Consider the following 20,202-nt stretch of genomic DNA (forward strand, 5'->3'; position numbering starts at 1 on the left):
GGCATGAATTAAAGCCCTAGTGCTAGCATAAACATGTGCATGTGTATACACACACACACACACACACACACACACACACACACACACACACACACACACACAGGAGATTAGAAGTCTTGGGTAGCTCTACTTGTAAGAAAAAAAATTAGACATACTTTGCCTTGCTTTGGAGTGGTTCGAAGGCTTTATGACAATTAGGATGTACTTACAAAATGGAGGCTACTGATCTGCATGAACTTAGCATGTTAGTTGGAGACGATATCAACAAAATGTTGGAAGGAGAAGGTCCAAGCTCTCCCAAAGAAACATCAAAAACCTACTGTCACTGACTAGTTAACAGTAATACAGTTACTGGTAAACAAAGAATTATGTGTAGAAACATCACAAATATCCAGTGGAAAAGAGTAAGACTCACTGTGTAAGAATTTCACTGTTTTTATCCACCATGGCCCAAAGCTACTACCACAGTGTGGTACTGTTCTGTAGCTGGCAGCAGCAACAAGTTCCTTTTTTCTTTTTTCTTTTTTTTTTGTTGATTGTGGGGCTTGAACTCTGGGCATGGGTGCTGTCCCTCAGCTCTTCAGCTCAAGGCCAGTGCTCTACTGTGGCTTGAGCCACAGCACCACTTCTGGTTTTCTGAGTGGTTTATTGGAGGTAAGACTCTCAGGAACTTTCCTGCCCGGGCTGGCTTTGAACTGGGATCCTCAGATCTCAGCCTCCTGAGTAGCTAGGATTACAGGCGTGAGCCACCGGCGCCTAGCCAATTCATTTTTTCAATGCAGAATAGTTGTACTCAGGTACTCTGGTCTCACATTTTTGTACCACTTGAACCATATCCCTCTCTGGGCTTTTTCTTCGTTATATGTAGAAAGAATCTCCTGGACTGTTATGCCCTGGCTTGTTTTGAACCTTGTTCCACTGATATCAGTCTCCTGAGTAGCTAAGTTTATAGGACTGAACAATACTCAGGTATGACTAAAATGAATTCTAGTATTGTGTAGAGTTCATGGGGTAAGTAATTCACTCCAATGCTTAGCTTTGCAAGCAAGGTTGGTTACTGACTCAATCTCACTTTCTATAAATGTGTTGACATAAATAGCAATATTGAACCAACTTGTGAAAGGTGATAAATGAATAAACAGGATTGTCCTAAATCTTCAGTGCAGTTGATCAGCTGTCTTTGTCTGGCTTATTCTTTGTATCCTCTCAGTGAGATACTGGCTGAATGAAATTTGAACATATAAAACCTCTTTAGAATTCATCACTATAGGCCATGACGAACTTTTGATGATAACCTGCTTGTGTCAAAAAGATGCTTATTTACTGCTGAAATGTTATATCTACTGTTATCTGATGCTGTCACTTACTTGGTGATTTTAATTGAGTTTCAAGCTTTTCTTAAACACCAAGACTCTGCAGAGGCAAAAGAGATTATTACTGAAGACTGCTTGGATAATGTATTGCATTTGAGTTGTCATGTGAGTGGAGCAAAGGCTCCTTAACCATGGCTAAGTGGTCAAATGAAGTCTTGGGTACATTGTATCCAAGACGAAAGTTCTACATTATAGAACACTAGAGGTAAAATTTAATGATGGGACTAAATCCTAATACAGAAAACAGTAAGTTCTCTGCTGAAAATAGACAGTGTCAATGATCAGAATCATAACCCAGGTATAGTTAGAAATTTCAAAGTCCAAATTCAGGTTTCACAGGATGGAAGAAGCCAAGTTACTTAATGAGTGAGAATAACAAGACAGATTGGTATCAAATGAGGTTTGTGGTACTGAAGAAACACAGTTCAAGACTGAAGGGTTTTTTTTTTTTAATTTGTCTTATATTTTATTTTGTAATAAATTTCCAACTTAAACCTTGAATCCCCACATCTTACCCTGTGATAAAAATCAGCTATCTTCCAGGCACCTTTTCTGAGATCTGAGGGTTGCAGTTTGAAGCCAACAATGGCAGAAAAGTCCCCATGAGACTCTTATCTCCAATTAACCACTGAAAAACCAGAGTGGCAATGTGGCTCAATTGGTAGAGCACAAAGAGGCTCAGGGACAGTGACCAGGTCCTGAGTTCAAGCCCCACCACCTACGAAATAAAATCAGATATCTATGTACTCATTTCTGCCTTGTTTCATTTTTTAAAATTTTACTGCACTCAAACAAAACTGTGGTCAGATTCAGGCTCTTCCATTTAATAGGGAGATTAAGAGTCCCAAACTATTAGCATTCATTTGAACAACAGAAGGTCATTGTTGAGAATTTACCCTTAGTGTTAATTAATATTTGGTAAATATGGTAAGTATCCTGTACTGTCTTGACATTAAGAAATTCTTATTAATTGCTACTTAGTGATCAAGACAAGTTTTGAATGTTTGGACTCTACCAGAAATTCCCATTCTGTTCCAATGGTCAAGGGCAGAGATTTGTCCTTTTCCAAATGAATAGTTTCCAGATTATAAAACCTAAAACTTTTAATAGCATTTATTTATGGATGTCTAAAAGCAGATAGACAACTTTGTAATCAAGCATCCAAAAATCTAAATTTAGGAAAATGTCTACTTACCATTGCAATCTTGCCCTTTTTGTCACACATTTAGTATAACATTATGTCAACATATATGTCAGTATTTTGACTCTTTTTACTGCATAAACAGCCCTTAGTTGTATTTTAAATTATTTATTAATATAAAAACCACATCGTTCTTTTCTGGAATTGTTTACTTAGCACTTTTAGTTGGTTCTCTTCATAACTGATGTGGACAATTCTAATCAGTTTTAAACATACATTTGCTGTTATCCAAACGAGGTGCCAGTGCATTATATCTATGAGTTCTTCACACATAGAGTCAGCCACCTAGGGATTCAAAATATTTTAAAGTAAGTAGCACTGTGGCTCAAAGTGCTAGAACACTAGCTTTGAGCTGAAGAGCTGAGGGACAGCTCCCAGGCCCAGAGTTCAAGCCTCATGACCAACAAAGACAAAAAGAGGTACAAAAATATTTTAAAGCCAGGTGCTGGTGGCTCCCTGAAATCCTACCTACCCAGGAGGCTGAGATCTGAGGATCGTGGTTCAAAGCCAGCCTGGGCAGGAAAGTTCGTGGGAGTCTTATTTCCAATAAACCACTCAGAAAACCAGAAGTGGCACTGAGGCTCAAGTGGTAGAGCACTTGCCTTGAGCTGAAGAGCTGAAGGACAGCGCCCAGGCCGAGTTCAAGCCCATGACTGACATATATATTTATATGTATATATTTATATGTATATAGGTGTGTATGTATATATATATGTATATGCATGTAGTAGCAATCATCCATATGTTTAATTTTGTATGTGGATGTTTAACCTTTCTTGGATGTTGGGTAGAAACTCCCATGTCACTCCTGGTTTGCTCCCAAACAACTGAAGACTTTAAATAATTCCAAGCTAGAGACTGAAACTATGGGAGTGAACACAAATTTTGCAGGTTAACGCATAAAGTAAATTGGTAATCCTAAAGCCATCTAGCGCCTTCATGTGTCAACAGTTTGCTTTTCTGACTTTGCCTCATGACCAACTCTGGCACATCCCTGTGTGGCTGTACATGGTGGTGTGTCTTCTTCAAAGGGGAGAGGGGTGGACAAATGGAGAGAGGAAGGGTGGGAGAATACAATCATAATATTCCATGTGTGCATGTGAAATGGGACCAGGTGACAGGTGTGGCCGTGTGAGGTGGGGAAAGATGCGGAGGATGCCAGGAGATGTGACTTTGATCCTAAAGTGGCCGAGTACAATTACTTAAAGATAAGAAAAATAAGTTTTGCAAATCTTTTCTTCATTCTCACTGGAGTCCTTCCCTGGACTGTTGTGGGCGGTTGGATTTGGTTTGTCTTGGCTGCTCATGAACATGGTAATCTAGGGTTGTGATTTAGGCATTTGGATTCAGAAATGGTCAGCGTCCTGGCTCCAGCTTGGCCCCCTGGTGCCTGGCTGTGGGCTGCCCAACTGGGTCCCCAGGCCAGCAAACCCCTGGGGCAGTGGGAGGGAGGAGGGTCAGGTCTGCAGCAGGGACTGGGTGGTTAGATTCTGGTCTTAGAGATGGACATGCAGGGGGTTGCTCCTGCCTCCTGGCAGCTCCCTGTGCTGGGCTGCTCCCCCCACTAGACGTTGGGGCTGCAGGCTAGTAGCTAGGCCTCTGCCACTCTCTGGGGCTGCTCCAGCCACCCTGTAGCTCCCTGAGCTGGGCTGCTCCCCCCACCAGACCTCAGGGCTGCAGGCTAGTAGCTAGGCCTCTGCCACTCTCTTGGCTGCTTGCCATCCAGCTCCAGGAGCTCGGCCGCTCCCCCTACTTGACTGCTTGGCTGCCGGGACGCTAGGCCGCTCTCTCTGTGTCTCCCACTGTCTCTGTGTCTATCCCTGCTGTACCTGCTGTCTGGGTTGCAGTTTGAGGGGATTTTCCTAAGCAGTGCCCCACAGGTGAGTCCTGGAGCTGCTGGGCAGCTGCAGGCATGGGACATGGGGTGGGGGGAGCAGAAGGGGAAGGAGAAGGCGGGGAAGGGGGATTCTCTGGCCATTCTCCTTCTCACATGGAAGTTGTGAGCTGTGTGCAGTTCCCCTGACTTGTATGTATCTGCTGTGGTCAGTCTTTGGGGGAGGAGTGTGCCTTAGGACCCAGATTTCGGGCTGGGTTACAGCTGGAGAGGCTGCTCCCTGTTGATTGGCCTCCATCTCACCCTCTCCCCAGGAGGGTCACAGTTACCTAAGTGAGTTAAGGAGTCCAGTTCTTGCTTGGCTGTGGTTCCCCCATTTCCTCCCCCTCCCCTCCCTCCAAGTTAAAAAGTTTCTTTACAACTTAGCGACCCCAGAGCACTACTGCTGCATGGGCTCACCCTTGGTGCCCCCATTTCTATGATGCCCCTTCCCCAAGGGAGATAAACACACACACACATACGAAAATGGAGGTGGGGGGGAGCAGAAGGAAGGGAAAGAATTGGTGTTCCATGAATTGCTTTCTTCCTTTTTTACCCTCCCCAATATGAGTAGCTTTAACTGCTTCCTGATGATATGAATACAACTTGATCATGATTGAAAACTCAGTATGAGAAAAGAATAGTGAAGAATGTTATAATTCCCACCCCCCCATAAAGAAACCTGTAACTTCTCTGGATTTACTTCTGCTTTTGCCATCAGACCCAGGGCAATGTGATGACAGCACTGGCAACAACAACAGAAGATTCCTTTGAGGGAGAATAAAGGAGGAGGAAAGGGGAAAGGCTGACTAGCAGAGAGCAGAGACCAAAAAGTTGCGGTTCTTTAGTGAGCTGTGAGGACATGAGATGAGAAAGCTCTGTAGCTGCCAACAGTGTACACTCAGGACATGTGCAAGTGTGAGCATTCCACACAGGGTGTACTCTTCAGCCTCACATTGCAGGCCACCCTTCTGGGTTTAGGCCAGGCCTCTCTGCACAGGACATGTGCAGATGATATATTGACATTTCCAACAATGCTTTCCAGTTTAGGGGACAAGATAGGCCTTAGGTAGAATATGAGGACACATAAATATTTACTGTGTTTCAATCTTATCAGTAAAACCCAAACAAACCCAGGAGAGTGTCGTTTTCATGTACAGAAGTGCTGTTGAGAAAAGCCTTGGGACTATTGCTCCATCCACTTAACTCTTTGCAGAAGTAATATAATATAGTTCAGTCTTGCATTTGTTTTCTCTGTCTTACTTCCCTGAGGAATCCAGCAATGCTCCATCCCAACATATTACAACCCATTGCCATAGTTATGTGAAATTACACTTCTAGAAGTTAAGGGTGAAAATTCACCAACAAAAATTGCCTCACCATTTTTTTGTGTGTACTCATTTATTGGGAGATGTCTATATCTTAGTTCTAAAAAATGACTGCTGGAAGTGGCGCTGTGGCTCAAGTGGTAGAGGGCTAGCCTTGAGCTGAAGAGATGAGGAACAGTGCCCAGGCCCAGAGTTCAAGCCCCATGACCAACAAAATAAAAGTAAAAAATGACTTCTTTCTTGCATCTATAATAGGATTGTCCATGATATCTTGAAGATTTATTTTCTAGGTAAATCCTGAATTTCCATATCAGATTTAGGCCAGTTCCTGAAAGAATATGATATGCCCAGGTTTTCAAATTTTAGGAAGTGTTGTGTTTTAGCATTGAAGTCCTCAGAGATGTGTACTTTTCTCTACTATTTACAATTAAGCTTACTTCAGTATTGTTCCATTTATATGGAGTGATTTCTATAATCTTATGTGATTCCTTCAACTCTCACTCACTGCGTCATCTCTTGGAACTTTGCTTTATTGATTTCAACCCAATTAAAACCTATTTGGATAATATCCTGGTTTGAAATTAATATACTGGTGTTCGAGTCTATCTCTCTCTCTCCCTCATCTCCCCTGCCTCCCTCCCCTCTCTCATTTCTGATGCCTGGTTTCTTGGCGTACACTGTACCTCCAAGGACCTATTAGTAACCTTTATCCCAATCATATGTGTTTCCCAATCTTTGGATAAGTACTCTCTATCTTAAAGATCCCCAATTTAGCCAGGCGCTAGTGGCTCAAGTCTGTAATCATAGCTACTCTGGAGGCTGAGATCTGAGGATTGCGGTTCAAAGCCAGACTGAGCAGGACAGTAGGTGAGACTCTTCAATAAACCACCAGAAAACCAGAAGTGGCAGTGTGGCTCAAATGGTAGAGTGCTAGCCTTGAGCTGAAGGACTCAGGGACAGCACCCAGGCCCAGCATTCAAGCCCCACAACCCCCCCCCCCCAAAAAAAAATCTCTGAATTATTCAAGAGACTGATATTTGAGGATCAAAATTTAAAGCCAGCCAGGGCACAAAATTCTAACTCAACCCACAGTTAAACAAGTGCTAGCACAGTCAGCCATGAGTAAAAATGTTGAGTAAGAGCACGAGGCTCTGAGTCAAACTCTAATCATACACAGAGATCCCAAATTAAAATGTAATTCAATCTGTAACTTTAACTGTGGCATAGGAGAGGGGCTTGAAAACACAAATACAGTTGGCAATCAATACTAACTTGTTTGGTAAGCTTGGCATTGGAAGATCAATAAGCAGATAACCCATTAGCAGTCTTCCCACTGTCCATTGGGTAACTGCTTCACCTCTTCTTGTGAAGTCCAGGATTTTCCTATTCATGGTTTGACATGCACTAGACACCCACTGCTAGGTAAGAACCAAAATCTTTACATGGAGAAAACCAGCTCTCTAAAGCTAAGAATTCTTCCTCTGTTTATGTGTGTACATTCCTACTACTTGGCTATAAATTGTAAATTTTCCTTTAAGTGGCTACACTAGGGCTTTGTGGTTGGCTTTCTAATCCAATGTCACTAAAATTTTAACTTTCATATCGTAAGTGTAAAGTTTCTTATATAAAAGCACAATTTTTTGCGCATTTTTATTGGATTTGTTTTTCTTTCTGCATGTCCCTTCATGCCCTTGCTTCTCTCTCTCTTTTTTTTTTTTTTGGGTCTGGTTGTGGGGCCTGAAGTCTGGGCCTGGGCGCTGTCCCTCAGCTCTTCAGCTCAAGGCTAGCACTCTACCACTTGAGCCACAGCGGGACTTCCGGCTTTTTTCATTTTTGCTTATGTGGTGCTGAGGAATTGAACCCAGGGCCTCAGGCATGCAAGGCAAGTGCTCTACCACTGAGCCACCTTCCCAGCCCTGCCCTTCCTTTTCTACTCAGTAACTCACCTGGATCATTCAGGCCTTTCCATATTCCTCTATGGCCATGGAGTATGATTAAATATGTGTTCATATTTATACATAAAAATATGGAAAGCATTTGGTCAGGTTTTAACAAACTTGTTTTCTAATTTACTGCTTTGTCTCACACAGAGTGCTTTTCAGTTTTCTAAAGAGCAAATGCTCTATGGATTCAATGCACTATACTTATTCAGTATTTGCTCTGCACATATGTAATGTATGTATGCAGAAGGTTTCATTTGTATGAAAGCAGGATTCATGATCACATGGAATATAAAATGTAGTCTTAGTAGTTATTGATAGATTTTTCAGATGATTTTCACATTTCTATCATGTGCATATGAATTTCTTATCCACGTTCTAGCCCACAATGAATCAGATGAATCTTTAATTTTTGTCATTTATGTGGCTCTAAAAAGAAATTGCTGTTAGTTGAATTTGCTTTCCCTGGACTGTTGGTCAAACTAGTCAGCCTTTCCTATGCTGTGGTCATTCAGCTCTGTTCTTCTGTGAGAAACTCTTCTGCATCTTAGACAATACTTAATTAAAAATTTGTTAGTTACAGATCAATATTTGATATCTTAGGATGAAAGTATTAACCTCCATTTGGTTTATAAAGGTTTTCCAATTTTATTTTATTTTTATTATGTTAATAGTAAATTTTGCCAAATGATAGTTTTATTTTTTATGCATTCAGATTTTTTTTTCATAAAAATTGATTTTTTTGCCTGTTGGTAAGGCTGTTTCAGACCCTAGGCTGTGCTTTAGAATGTATCTTCAAGTCTTTTTTAAGAGTGTTTATTTCTTCTTTATTAAATTTTATATCATCTATATAGTGGACTTCCTTTTTATATACCATGTATAAGGGAGTTTTTTATCCTATTTTCCTTGAGGTAAATCATATCTCAAATTCTCATATAAATAAGAGGTAATTCTGAAGTCTATATTCTATGACACTGATATTTTTGTGTAATCTTTTGCAAATACTTTTTTTTTTTGTCTGTTGTGGGGCTTGAACTCTGGGCCTGGGTGCTGTCCTTCAACTCTTCAGCTCGAGGCTAGTACTCTAGCCACAGTGCTACTTCCAGTTTTCTGGTGGTTTTATTGGACATAAGAGTCTCAACACTTTCCTGCCTGGGCTGGCTTTGAACTGTGATCCTCAGATCTCAGCCTCCTGAGTGGCTAGGATTACAGGTGTGAGCCACCAGCGCCTGGTCAAATACTAACTTTTTAAGAATATACTTTTTATTTCTTTTTAAATTCCAAGGCCCTATAAACATATTTTCCTCATGTTTTCCTTTTATGTAAACTTTTGTCATTCATGTTTTTATACACTTGAATATATTTGTATCAAATTTAAACTGTTGGAAAGTAAGTTGCATGGATATATACATATATTGTGACAATTTTCATTTTAACAAATTATCTTCATCTTCAAAAATTTCTCATGTATTTCCATGGATCTTGAGGCTGGATGATTATGAGTTTGAGGTCAGCCTGGGTAACCAAGAACAAAGAACAACTGGAAACACATATGCACATAATAGCAGAACTCTTAAATATATGAACCTGAAACTGACAGTATTAAAGAGAGAAATAAACAATTCAATAATAAAATATGGAGATTTTAATACCCAGAATTAAATAATGGATGCAATAGCTCATTGGAGAATAAGCGAGATTATAAAAGCCTTGAACAACAGTATCAACTAATTTCTCTCAACAAACAGTTATAGAATATTAATCAACTGTGGTTTGAACTCCTGAGCTTTTTTGCTCAAAGCTTAGTGCTTTACCACTTTGAGCCATAGCTCCACTTCCAGTTTTCTGGTAGCTAGTTGGAGATAAGAGTCTCACAGACTTTCCTGCCCAGGCTGGCTTCAAACTGCAAGTCCCAGATCTCAGCCTCCTGAGTAACTAGGATTATAGGCATGAACCACTGATGTCCAGCTTTGTTTTTTTTTCCCTCCCTCACTTTGCTTTTGAGCACACATGGATCACTTCTATTGGATAAATCATAGGTTAAGCCACAAAACAAGTCTGAACACACTTAACAGAAATGATATCTATCCAAAAGAAATTACCAGAAAGTAATGAAATATTAAAATATTCACAGAAGAAACTTGAAGAAAAGCCATTTCTATGGAACTTAACACAAGATTGGGTAACTAATATAGCAAAAAAGTTGATGTTGAGAAATAAAGTACTTTAAAATGATTAAAAATGATAACCCATGACAACCCATGAGATGCTGCAAAAACCAGTATTTACAGAGAAAGTTATAAATGTAAAAATACATCAAAATGACAAAGAACTTGAAGCCAATCACCCAACACCATGTATCCTAAGAAACTAAGAAAACAACAGTATGCTAAAATCAAAGCAATCAAAGAAAGGAAATTCTAAATGTTACAGGCAAAATAAATTGACCAGAATTATAAAATTATAAAAATAAATTCAATGAAACTAAAATGTGAGTGGGGGAGGGGGTGGAACAAAGTTCACAGACCTTGAATTTGACTAATTAAAAAAATAAATAAAATTACCAAATCAAGAATGAAAGAGAAGACACTACACCTGCCTCTTAAAAAATACTCAGATAAAATGACAAATTCCCTAAAAAATGCAATGTACTAGAAAAATGCACTATCTGTATAGATCTATAACAAGCAGAAATAATTGAGATATATTACCTGCTTATTGTATAGTGAATATATTACCTGCTAGGAAGATAAAGCCTACTCTGGCTCTACTAAATAGTGTACTTCAAGTTCTAGCTGAAGCAATTCGTGGGAGAAGGCATTGAATTTGCCTATTATTGTGCTAACTATACAAATCAATACCACATTGTGGACTGGGTTTTTATTCTTTTAACTACTGTGATGCTGAATGTCAAACCCAGGGGCCTTTATGTTTTTATTTTTGTTTTTTTTTTAAAGATAAGGCCTAGATGATATCACCTAGGCTAACTTCTAGTTATGATCACCTGTTCCTTATTCCAGCCCACATGAGATTACAGGCAGGGGATGGCATGCCCAGTTCAATTGTGGACTTTAAAGGGAATAATTTCATAGTAGTTGAATTATATCTTCTTAAGGGTCTTCCAAAAAACAAAACAGTCTTTCCTCTTCCTCTTACAGGTTTCTATAAATCAAGAAGAAACCTGTGTGTGCATTTGGTTGGAAGAGTGAAAGATGAGCAAACTCCTTTCTGTAAAGTTGAGTGATGGATATTTAATGCCTGCACTGGGATTGGGCACCTCTGCTTCTAATAAGGTGATCATACGTTTAATAAGTTAATGATTCTAATACCTCTGCTTCTAATAAGGTAATGGGCTGGAGATGGAGGACTAGCAGGTCTGGCTTCTAGCCACTAGCTGCTGTTTGGTTTGGGGAATTCATGAGGACCTCCTCTTTTTCATTTGTTAGGACACTTCCCGCCAGGTTATGTTGCATATTTATAGAGATACAAATTTAATGCTCTGCCAATTTTATAGATATGCAATGTTTTAGAGGATCTTCTTTAAAACATGTTGTTATAAGGGCTTAAGATTTAAACATCACATCTCTAATTGGTTGTGATTTGTTTATCCAAGGATCACAGTTGAAGTTATTCAGTAACTCAGGGATGAATAAGTCTGTTTTCAATTGTTGTACCTGGTGTCCAATTTTAGCCATTTTATAATCTATGAGAATAAGCGAAAGCTTCACTTTCCATATGTCTTGACTTCCATATGTCAGAAATTCATAGTTAGCTTACTCGGAAATGAGTGTCTTAGTAATTTTTAAGACTCAGTGTCTCCTCATGCACCAGTATCCAGAAACAAAACAAAATGACTATGGCCAAGAAACCTTGAGAAATGACTTAAGAGAGTTCTGGTGGTCTGGGGTAGGAACAGTGTTTGAGTGGCTAGATAGTTCAGGCCAAGCCATGAGGAAAGCCAAGCACTTGGAAATTGTCCTTGTGTTTGGAAGACTGAAGTTCATACAGATGCCAAGGTCCTCAGTTACAACCTACTAGTGCTTTATGACGGAGGCCATGACTGTTAAAGTCATGGGACTGATGCTCTGACAAGATGGGTGTCTGGTGTGTTACATTCAGGACTGTGAGGGAGGAGACTGGCACAAATGGCTGTTTGTCTTGTCTTGAATCAAGGACAGTCAGGTACTACATCTCCCCACATTGTGAGATTACCACAGGCAACAAGACTGATTCAGGACTTCCCTTGCCCTGGATGATTTTGTGGCTCTTGGTTTTGCTTCCCTACCTGCTACCACTTCATTTGATAAAGAGACCATGGAAGTGCACAGACTAGAACCAAGATTATCTGTTTAAATTTTCAATTGTAAATAAAGGATTAAAAAAAAAAAGGACAGTCAGGTAGACGCCTTCCGGAGACTCAGTTAACTAATAATGACATGGAAATGAAAAGTCCTATTGAAGAGACATTTAATTAGGTAGTGAAGTACAGTGAATAACAACAGATGGAGAAAAACAGTAGAACAGTAGGCAGCTAAGAAAAATATCAACACTTCAAAGGAGATGTCACAGGAGGCCTCCTGTGCTAGCAACCACAACAAAAGGAATTGGTGAGGAGAGATTTAGGAATGAAAAATGTTTCTTTCACATTTTTATTGTCCCTGACATGTTCCTTTGAAGTATGTTTCCAAGTTTAGATAGGTATATGATCAATTGATGCAGTCTGATGTTAAGCTTCCTTGAATTAATAGATAGCCAATGCATTTAGGTTGCTACCAGTTTAATAATCTGGCATAGAGTGAATTAATTGAGAAATGTAAATCTATAGATTATGAGATCCTATATATTGTAAAGATAGTGTAATTTCATAGATAGTTAAAGCCAAAATCCTATATATCATACAGATAGTGTAATTTCAGAGATAGAAAGTTAAAGCCAGTATTGTTCTTGGTCAATACTCAAAGCATTAACTGTGAGCATTGTTTATTATTTGGAAGCTTCAAATTGGCCATGGTGGGAAATATTTGCAGCAAAGAAATTGGCAAGCATTATAAACTTCAGTGCAACCTCACACAATGGCTGTAAACATTATAGACAACCAACATCTAGGTAGCTACCTATTTTTTATACACATAGGAAAGTACATACAGTTTACATGTATAAAATGCATGTTATATTCAGACTAGAAGGCTTATGGTCTACAACTGCATTTTCATTTCTGTGTTTTACTCAATATATCATAGCTATCTTTCCTCACAAGAAATAGTGTTTAGCATCCTAGCAAATAATAAAAAGGAGGTAAACAAGAAATTCTTTGCATTGTTGTGCTTATGGATATAAATCAGCTGTTGCTGAATGTAGGAAGTCTTTTATGTGTTTGTTTCTAGGTTGCCAAGAGTACAATAAAAGAGGCTGTTCAGAGAGCGATTGATGTAGGCTACCGCCATATTGACTCTGCATTTCTTTACCAAAATGAAGAAGAGATTGGATCTGCCATCCGGAAGAAGATTGCTGACGGCACTGTGAAAAGGGATGACATATTTTATACTTCAAAGGTGCCATGTACAATTGCACATACTGTATTTGCTGCTTCAGGGTAAAGCTTTCTATCAGTAGAATAGATGGCTTTGTTTCTGATTATTTCTCTTCTCATTAGTTTGATTTTATTAAAAAATTCCCTCTGGCAAAACACCAAGGGACCTGGTTAAGTGTGTGGATTTGGTGATCTGATTTCTATTTGTGAATCCAGTTCTCTGGCACTTATTACACATGAGGCCTTAGACTTAAACTCTATGCTGCAGATTTTCAAGCTGTAAAATGAAGAATATTATTTACCTCATAGGATTTTTCTGAATGGCTTGTCAAAAGGTTTGTTTAAAATTCTTGGAAAGAAAATACATTTTGGATACTCAAGTGCTAAAATATTATTGCTAGATAATCTTTTAAACACAAGAATTGGGGTAAGTATACCTGTATTAAAAATTTGAAATTTAGCTGTTTGTTATGTTCTTAACATATCTTAACCTAGCCTGAGGTAATGTAAATTCATCAGATAGACTTTGGAACCAAACAAAACAAGAATCAATTTTTAACTATTATTTCCGCTGCCAATTTGACTTAGTACAAAGTTTCCAAATGAAAAAAAAAAAAAAAGGTTTTGAGATCTTTGCACTTTGGTCTTCATATTTCAATCTGTTTTATGGTCAATATTTCTCTCCCTCATGAAATGGGAATAAATAGCTTGGAGTTATATGACAATGGAGTTTGTGCTTGTAAAAATGTTTATGTGGTCTTTTAAAAAAATTCATAGGTGATTTTCCCCCTTACGATTCTCTGCATCCACCATTGCTAAACAGTAACAAAAGCAAACAAAACTGAAATGAAACAACACATAACATAAAAAAAAAAGTAAAGCAATCTAAATTTGAGGTCAGGAACCCAGAAAGCAAGGTCAAGTCTATGGAGTATGCAGAGACTTTTCTTCCTTCTAGGCCACATGAGTTTTTACATGCTTTCTAGCTACCCAACCCACACTCTTGTATTTTGAATCTCTTTTCCTATGCAATGATTTTTTTAAAACCATTTTGTCTTTTAACTGATGGCTTCTTAACATGAAGAGACTAATGTTCCCACAAATAAGTTCTTACTGTATGGAAAAAAAAACCTTCCTGAATGATATTTACATGGGGTTCTTGTTTCACAGGTAATTTCTCAATCTATTCTCCAGGTATTTTGATGGATAGAACCCAGGAAAGTATTATATAAGCAAAGCAGATCATTCTTTTACATTCTAGCATTTTAGGATCATGGTGCTAGGGCCAGACATTCATTTTCTGTATGTGTTCTCTCAATTCAGTCTGAACATCCTAAACACTGATAATCCCTGGGCTTCAGTGGGTATAACTATTACAAGAGAGAGTTTTTCCTTGTGGATACTGTTTGCTTGCTACATTAGTAACTGGTCCTAAACTAGACTCTTCTTCTTGAATTTTATTTTTACCTTGAAGTAGTTGTACAAAGGAGTTGCCACTCAACAAAGTAATATATGAGTACAATGCACCTTCATCCCTAAATGCCATACCATTTCTCTCTCTACTACCGTAGCTGTGGAGCACCTTTTGCCGTCCAGAATTGGTTCAAGTAGGCCTGGAAAGATCACTGAAGAGCCTTCAGTTGAGCTATGTAGACCTTTACCTTATTCACTTCCCAGTACCTCTGAAGGTGAGCAAGAAATTCCTTTTCATTTATTTGGTTAATTTCTTGGGGGGAGGTCTTTTGTTTTGACTTGGATAATCAGCATAAAAATTAGCATAAATGTGAGCACAGAGTGTGGATAACAAACATTACAGGAAGTGGCACTGTGGCTCAAGTGGTAGAGCACTAGCCTTGAGTTGAAGAGCTCAGGGACAGTGCCCAGGCCCAGAGTTCAAGCCCCACGACCAACCCCTGCCCCCCCTCCAAAGAAACATAATAACACATAACAATTATTATATTAAAATATATACATTATGTAGTAATTATAACATTATATTATTATATTAATTATAATAATGATTACATTACATAATAATCTCTCTTTTCTGAAACTGTGACCCCTTTATTCACTATACCAGTCCCAGGGAGCTAGGAATTCCTTCCTCACCGTGTCTTTGCCTTGATCCTGTGGATGTAGTGCCTGTATTTCCATGCTTCCATGCTTCTGCATCTCTTCTCCCATGTTCACTGACATTTGGGGAATGCCCTTGTACTGTTCAGTTACAGGTCAGAAATTGTAGTGAGCTCAGCATTTGGTGTGGTGACAATTCACTGACAAAGGAGGGAAAGGATTTTTTCCTCAGAGGTCCATGACCAAAGAACCCTCTGTGCAGGATACTGCCTTAGGTCTTATCTAGGACATGTTTGTGGGTATTATGGACTTGACACAAAAGTATACTTTTTTTTCACATGCAAGAAAGAAAAATGTAGAACTACTTGAGAAGAGTTCTTTCTATTTATTTGGTTTTTATTCATCAAAACATCTCCAGACGTCTGCTTCTTTGCCTCTAGATTAACTTGATAAATCCTTTAAAAACAAATTATTCCCTAGTTTCAGGGTATATGTGTCTGGAAGAGCTTGGGTGAGCCAGATAGACCCCTGCACAAAGTTTCCTTTCCTTCCTCTATTCTAGCCCGGAGAGGAGATTTTCCCAAAGGATTCGCAGGGGAAACTGATTTTTGATGCCGTGAATCTCTGTAGCACATGGGAGGTGAGTGCACTGCAGAGAAACCACATCTCTGACTTGAGCAGAGAGAGGCTGGACAAGGGATTCAGGGTGGGGGCGGGGAACCCAGCCCAATGCTTCCTTTTCTACGAGGGCAAGTTTCTGAATGTCCTTCTGTTTTCACACTTCATTGATTTAATCATTCAGCACATCCATCAGGCAGTATCCTTTGCACTCAGGAAATGTCAGTGAGCAGAACGAAGGCTTCTGACTCTTTGCGAGTCTTAAGTAGTGTGTGGGGCAGAGGTTTGTAAGGGACTGAGAATAATAGGGAGGATTCAAGACACAGATAAGCCAATATAAAAAGAAAACTGGAATGAAAGGGTAGAAGCCTTTAAAAATATGACATTTGGACAAAGAATTTCCATAGATGGGGGAATTGACTATGTGAGTACTTAGAAAGGGAAGAGATGATGAGCAGAAAGGTAGCTACGATGGAGATTTTTAAGGGGCAGAGACATGACTATGTTCAAAGAACCTCAAGGAGCATGGGTGCCAGGGCACACATTTCCTACTAGCAGGAAGTGAAGCTGTTTATCTATTTCATGGTATGGTCACTTTCTGCGACACACTCAGTTTCACTTCCTTTTTGTCTGGGCACACATTTTGCCGTGGCTCAAAATTTCCTAGACAGTCACTAAAGAAGATTCTGGCTTTTTATCTTTGTCCTGTGTTCTTTAGTATCTTATTGACCTATTTTTTCTTCCCTATTTTTTCTATGCTTTTTTTCTCTGACATGGTGAGTTCCTGTTGATCGATAGATGTCTGCATCTTTCTCCCCCCACTTCTCCCCTAGCACATTCACATTGATTACTTTTCTTTCACCTATCACACAGATTACTTCTCACAGTGCTCTTCTTTGCAGGCCATGGAGAAGTGTAAGGATGCGGGGTTGGCCAAGTCCATTGGAGTGTCCAACTTTAACCGCAGGCAGCTGGAGATGATCCTGAACATGCCAGGACTCAAGCATAGGCCAGTCTGTAACCAGGTGAACCCCATCCTTCTGTCCCATTAGTCTCTTCATCCCCTGTTCCTCAGCTTCCTCTTTCATTAATTAGACACTAATGACACTCAACATTCATGCAACTTTGAACGAGACCTAGATGTACTTCAAATACAGAGACTTAAGTGCCTAGAACCATGTAGGTAAAATATCTGAGCCTTGGTTGAAGCTAGCATTTGGTTATACCCCAAAGTTTGAGCTGGCAGATGACTGATAGCCACTTCACATCCTGTCAATTTCCCACTGGTGGTTCTGTGAGCTAGCTTACTGATAGACACTTGTTTTGGCACTCTTCAGGTGGAATGTCATCCTTACCTCAACCAAAGTAAGCTTCTGGAGTTCTGCAAGGTCAGAGACATTGTCATGGTTGCATATGCTGCCTTGGGTTCCAACACAGACAAGGAATGGTAAAGATTTCTATGGAAATGTTTTAACTTTAGATACTGTACCTTCTCTAGTCACCACTCAGCAGGGTAGAGGAAATGAAGCATGAAGGAATATTTCATCTTTGTAAATCTTTACTAGCTCTCACTTACACTGAAAAGACTCATTAAAACCATCAATGAATAACAAAATCGCAGTAAGCCATTTAAAAAATTGCAAATTCAGCCACCACAGCTCATTCCAGAAGAGTAACTTCTGGCAGTCACTCTTGAGTCAAACTGGACAGACAGTTGTCTTTCTGATAAATTCCCTTACAACATTTCTCTGAAAGGCTTTAAAACTTAAAAAGTACCCACTTTTCCCCTTTCTTTCCTTCATTTTTGTAGGTGTCAAGAGAAGAAAAATAGATATTGAAACACACATAGGGTAATTAAAAAAAAGAATAGTCTAGATGATTCATCATCACCAGCCTGAATGCGTAGCCCTGAGAAAAATAAAATATTCATTCTTAGACATCTCTGCCTTTCTTCTCAGGGTAAACAAGAACAACCCAGTTCTTTTAGAAGACCCAGTACTCAATAGTATTGCTCAAAAGCACAGGCGAACCCCAGCCCAGGTGGCCTTGCGCTACCAGTTGCAGCGAGGGTTATTGGTTCTTGCTAAGAGCTTCAATGAGAAGAGAATGCAAGAGAACTTCCAGGTACTGTACCTCACAAGATTATGGGCTACAGGAACTCCAGGAGCCATTTCATTTCTCCCTGGCAGGCTGTAATTTGTGAGGCTCTCAAGTCATGTTTGTGCACAGCTTATTGCTTTGGACATTCCAGGCATACAAACACTGTATTTAATGGTCTTCCAGCTACTACAAAGAAGGGATTGTAGTGATTGGAAGGAATACTAAATAGAAGAGCAGGGTTAACCCTGAATTCTAATCAGATCATCCTTTGATTCACTGTATTTTCATGCTTTCACAGCATACTAGAGTCTGGGTAATTTTTTTGTTGTTGTTGTTGATTGTGGGGCTTGAACTCTGGGCTTAGGTGCTGTCCCTGTGCTCTTCAGCTCAAGGTGAACACTCTACCACTTGAGCCACAGCGCCACTTCCAGTTTTCTAGTGATTTATTGGAGATAAGAGTCTCACAGACTTTCTTGCCCAGACTGGCTTTGAACGGAGATCCTCAGATCTCAGCCTGAGTAGCTAGGATTACAGGCCACTGGTGCCCTGCTGAGTCTGGGTAATCTCTAAAGAAGTTTTTTTGGCTCATAGTTATGGTGGCTGGGCAGTCCAAGAGTGGGTGAGTGTATCTGGTCAGAGCCTTTAGCATGGTGGAAGGTGGTAAGAGCTGGTGCATACAAGGACTAAACTCTCAGAGCAGGTTCTCTTTTTAAGTGCACATTACTTCATCAAGTAATCTAGTCACAAAGAGATCGAGAAACCCGTCTCTGCCTCCAGAATTAACCCTATTGCATACAATTAGCATGTATCACTTCACAAGGGCAGAGAGTCAAGGATCTCCTAAAGATCTTGCCACTTCCTTAACGTCACTAAAAATTGGGACTACATTTCAGCATGAGATTTGAAGAAGACAAAGTGGATTTGAAGAAGACAAAGTGCATGTTGTAAGATGGAAGAATCTGATCTGGATTAAAAAAAAATCTGAGGGATTTCTGTTTTAATCACAGGCACCCACTAAATGTCCCTGAAGGGAAATGAGACCGCCTGTTTCTTGGCAAATTCCCAGGATTTTCACCACTAAAAGAATCTCACATCCATGAAAATTGTCTCACAAAACCTGCAGAAATTTCCACATGTATTTGAGTTTGTGGGGAGGGAAGGAAAGCAATAGTAATTGCCTCCGGAATTCAGGACTGACATTTTGTGTCTCTGACAGGTTTTTGACTTCCAGCTGACGCCAGAGGATATGCAAACTCTTGATGGTCTAAACAGAAATATCCGCTATTTTGAAGATTCTGAGTAAGTAGTTCTATTGTAGAGAAGGGGGAGGAGCAGGATAGTGGGGAAATTCAGTTTATTACAATCTACAGAAGGGAGAATTTCTTGCTTTGGAAAGTTTTTGCACATTTCTTTTTCCCTCAATCCTGAGACTAGAATTACTCCAAGGCTCATGGCCCTGTCTAACCAAGACAAGTAGCTTGTGCTGGACTGAGTACAAGTACTCTTCACACTTCCATTGTCTGCATTGGATGTCACTTTGTATTAAAGCTGCTTACTTTTCAGCTCAAAAACTAGTTTGAAATCTCTGTACTAAAAACTATAGAAGCTGGGCACTGGTGGCTAATGCCTGAATTCCTAACTACCCGTGAGGTTGAGATTGCTGGATCACAGTTCAAAACCAGCGTGGATAGGAAAGACTTTGAGCCTGGGCAGAAAGACTCTTATCTTTAATTAACCACCAAGCAGCCAGAAGTGGAGCTGTGGCTCAAGTAGTAGAGCACTAGCCTTGAGCAAAAAAGCGAAAAAAGAAAGAAAACTATATTAATTTTCAAGGTCATACCAGGTTAATAATTCAATTTCTCTAGGCCCAACCTATATTCAATTAATTAGCCAAGACTCTCCTATTACCTTTCAGGTTTTCTCCTCACCCCAATTATCCATTTTCTGATGAGGAATGAACAAAACATTCTATGGGTGCTTCAAAGTTCTTTGACTTTAGTTGGTGAGCAGAGAACAACTCAAGAATATGAAGCAAGCTGTTTTACTCCATGCTGCTAAGTCAGCTTAATTCTGCTGAGTTCCTGTATGAGGAAATAAAAGTTTCAGAATCTCATATTTTTCTCCAAATAAAGATGTATTCTAAACAATTCTAGCCCCTTGCAGCTC

General features: G+C 39.6%; 1 protein-coding gene across 1 annotated transcript; it reads left to right on the forward strand.

Moving 5' to 3' along the window:
• The first annotated feature begins 4,360 nt into the window (after positions 1-4,360).
• LOC122113031 (aldo-keto reductase family 1 member C3-like) lies at positions 4,361-20,186 on the forward strand. The gene is made up of 10 exons (XM_042685919.1): positions 4,361-4,454; positions 10,874-11,008; positions 13,100-13,267; positions 14,817-14,933; positions 15,881-15,958; positions 16,839-16,961; positions 17,274-17,383; positions 17,895-18,060; positions 19,253-19,335; positions 19,952-20,186. The coding sequence occupies exons 2-10, from the start codon at positions 10,928-10,930 to the stop codon at positions 19,992-19,994; spliced, it is 969 nt and encodes a 322-aa protein (XP_042541853.1). The 5' UTR covers positions 4,361-4,454; positions 10,874-10,927; the 3' UTR covers positions 19,995-20,186.
• Positions 20,187-20,202: the final 16 nt, after the last annotated feature.

This window comes from Dipodomys spectabilis, unplaced genomic scaffold (assembly GCF_019054845.1).
Source record: "Dipodomys spectabilis isolate Male_0828 unplaced genomic scaffold, ASM1905484v1 ptg000096l, whole genome shotgun sequence".
Taxonomy (NCBI): Eukaryota; Metazoa; Chordata; class Mammalia; order Rodentia; family Heteromyidae; genus Dipodomys; species Dipodomys spectabilis.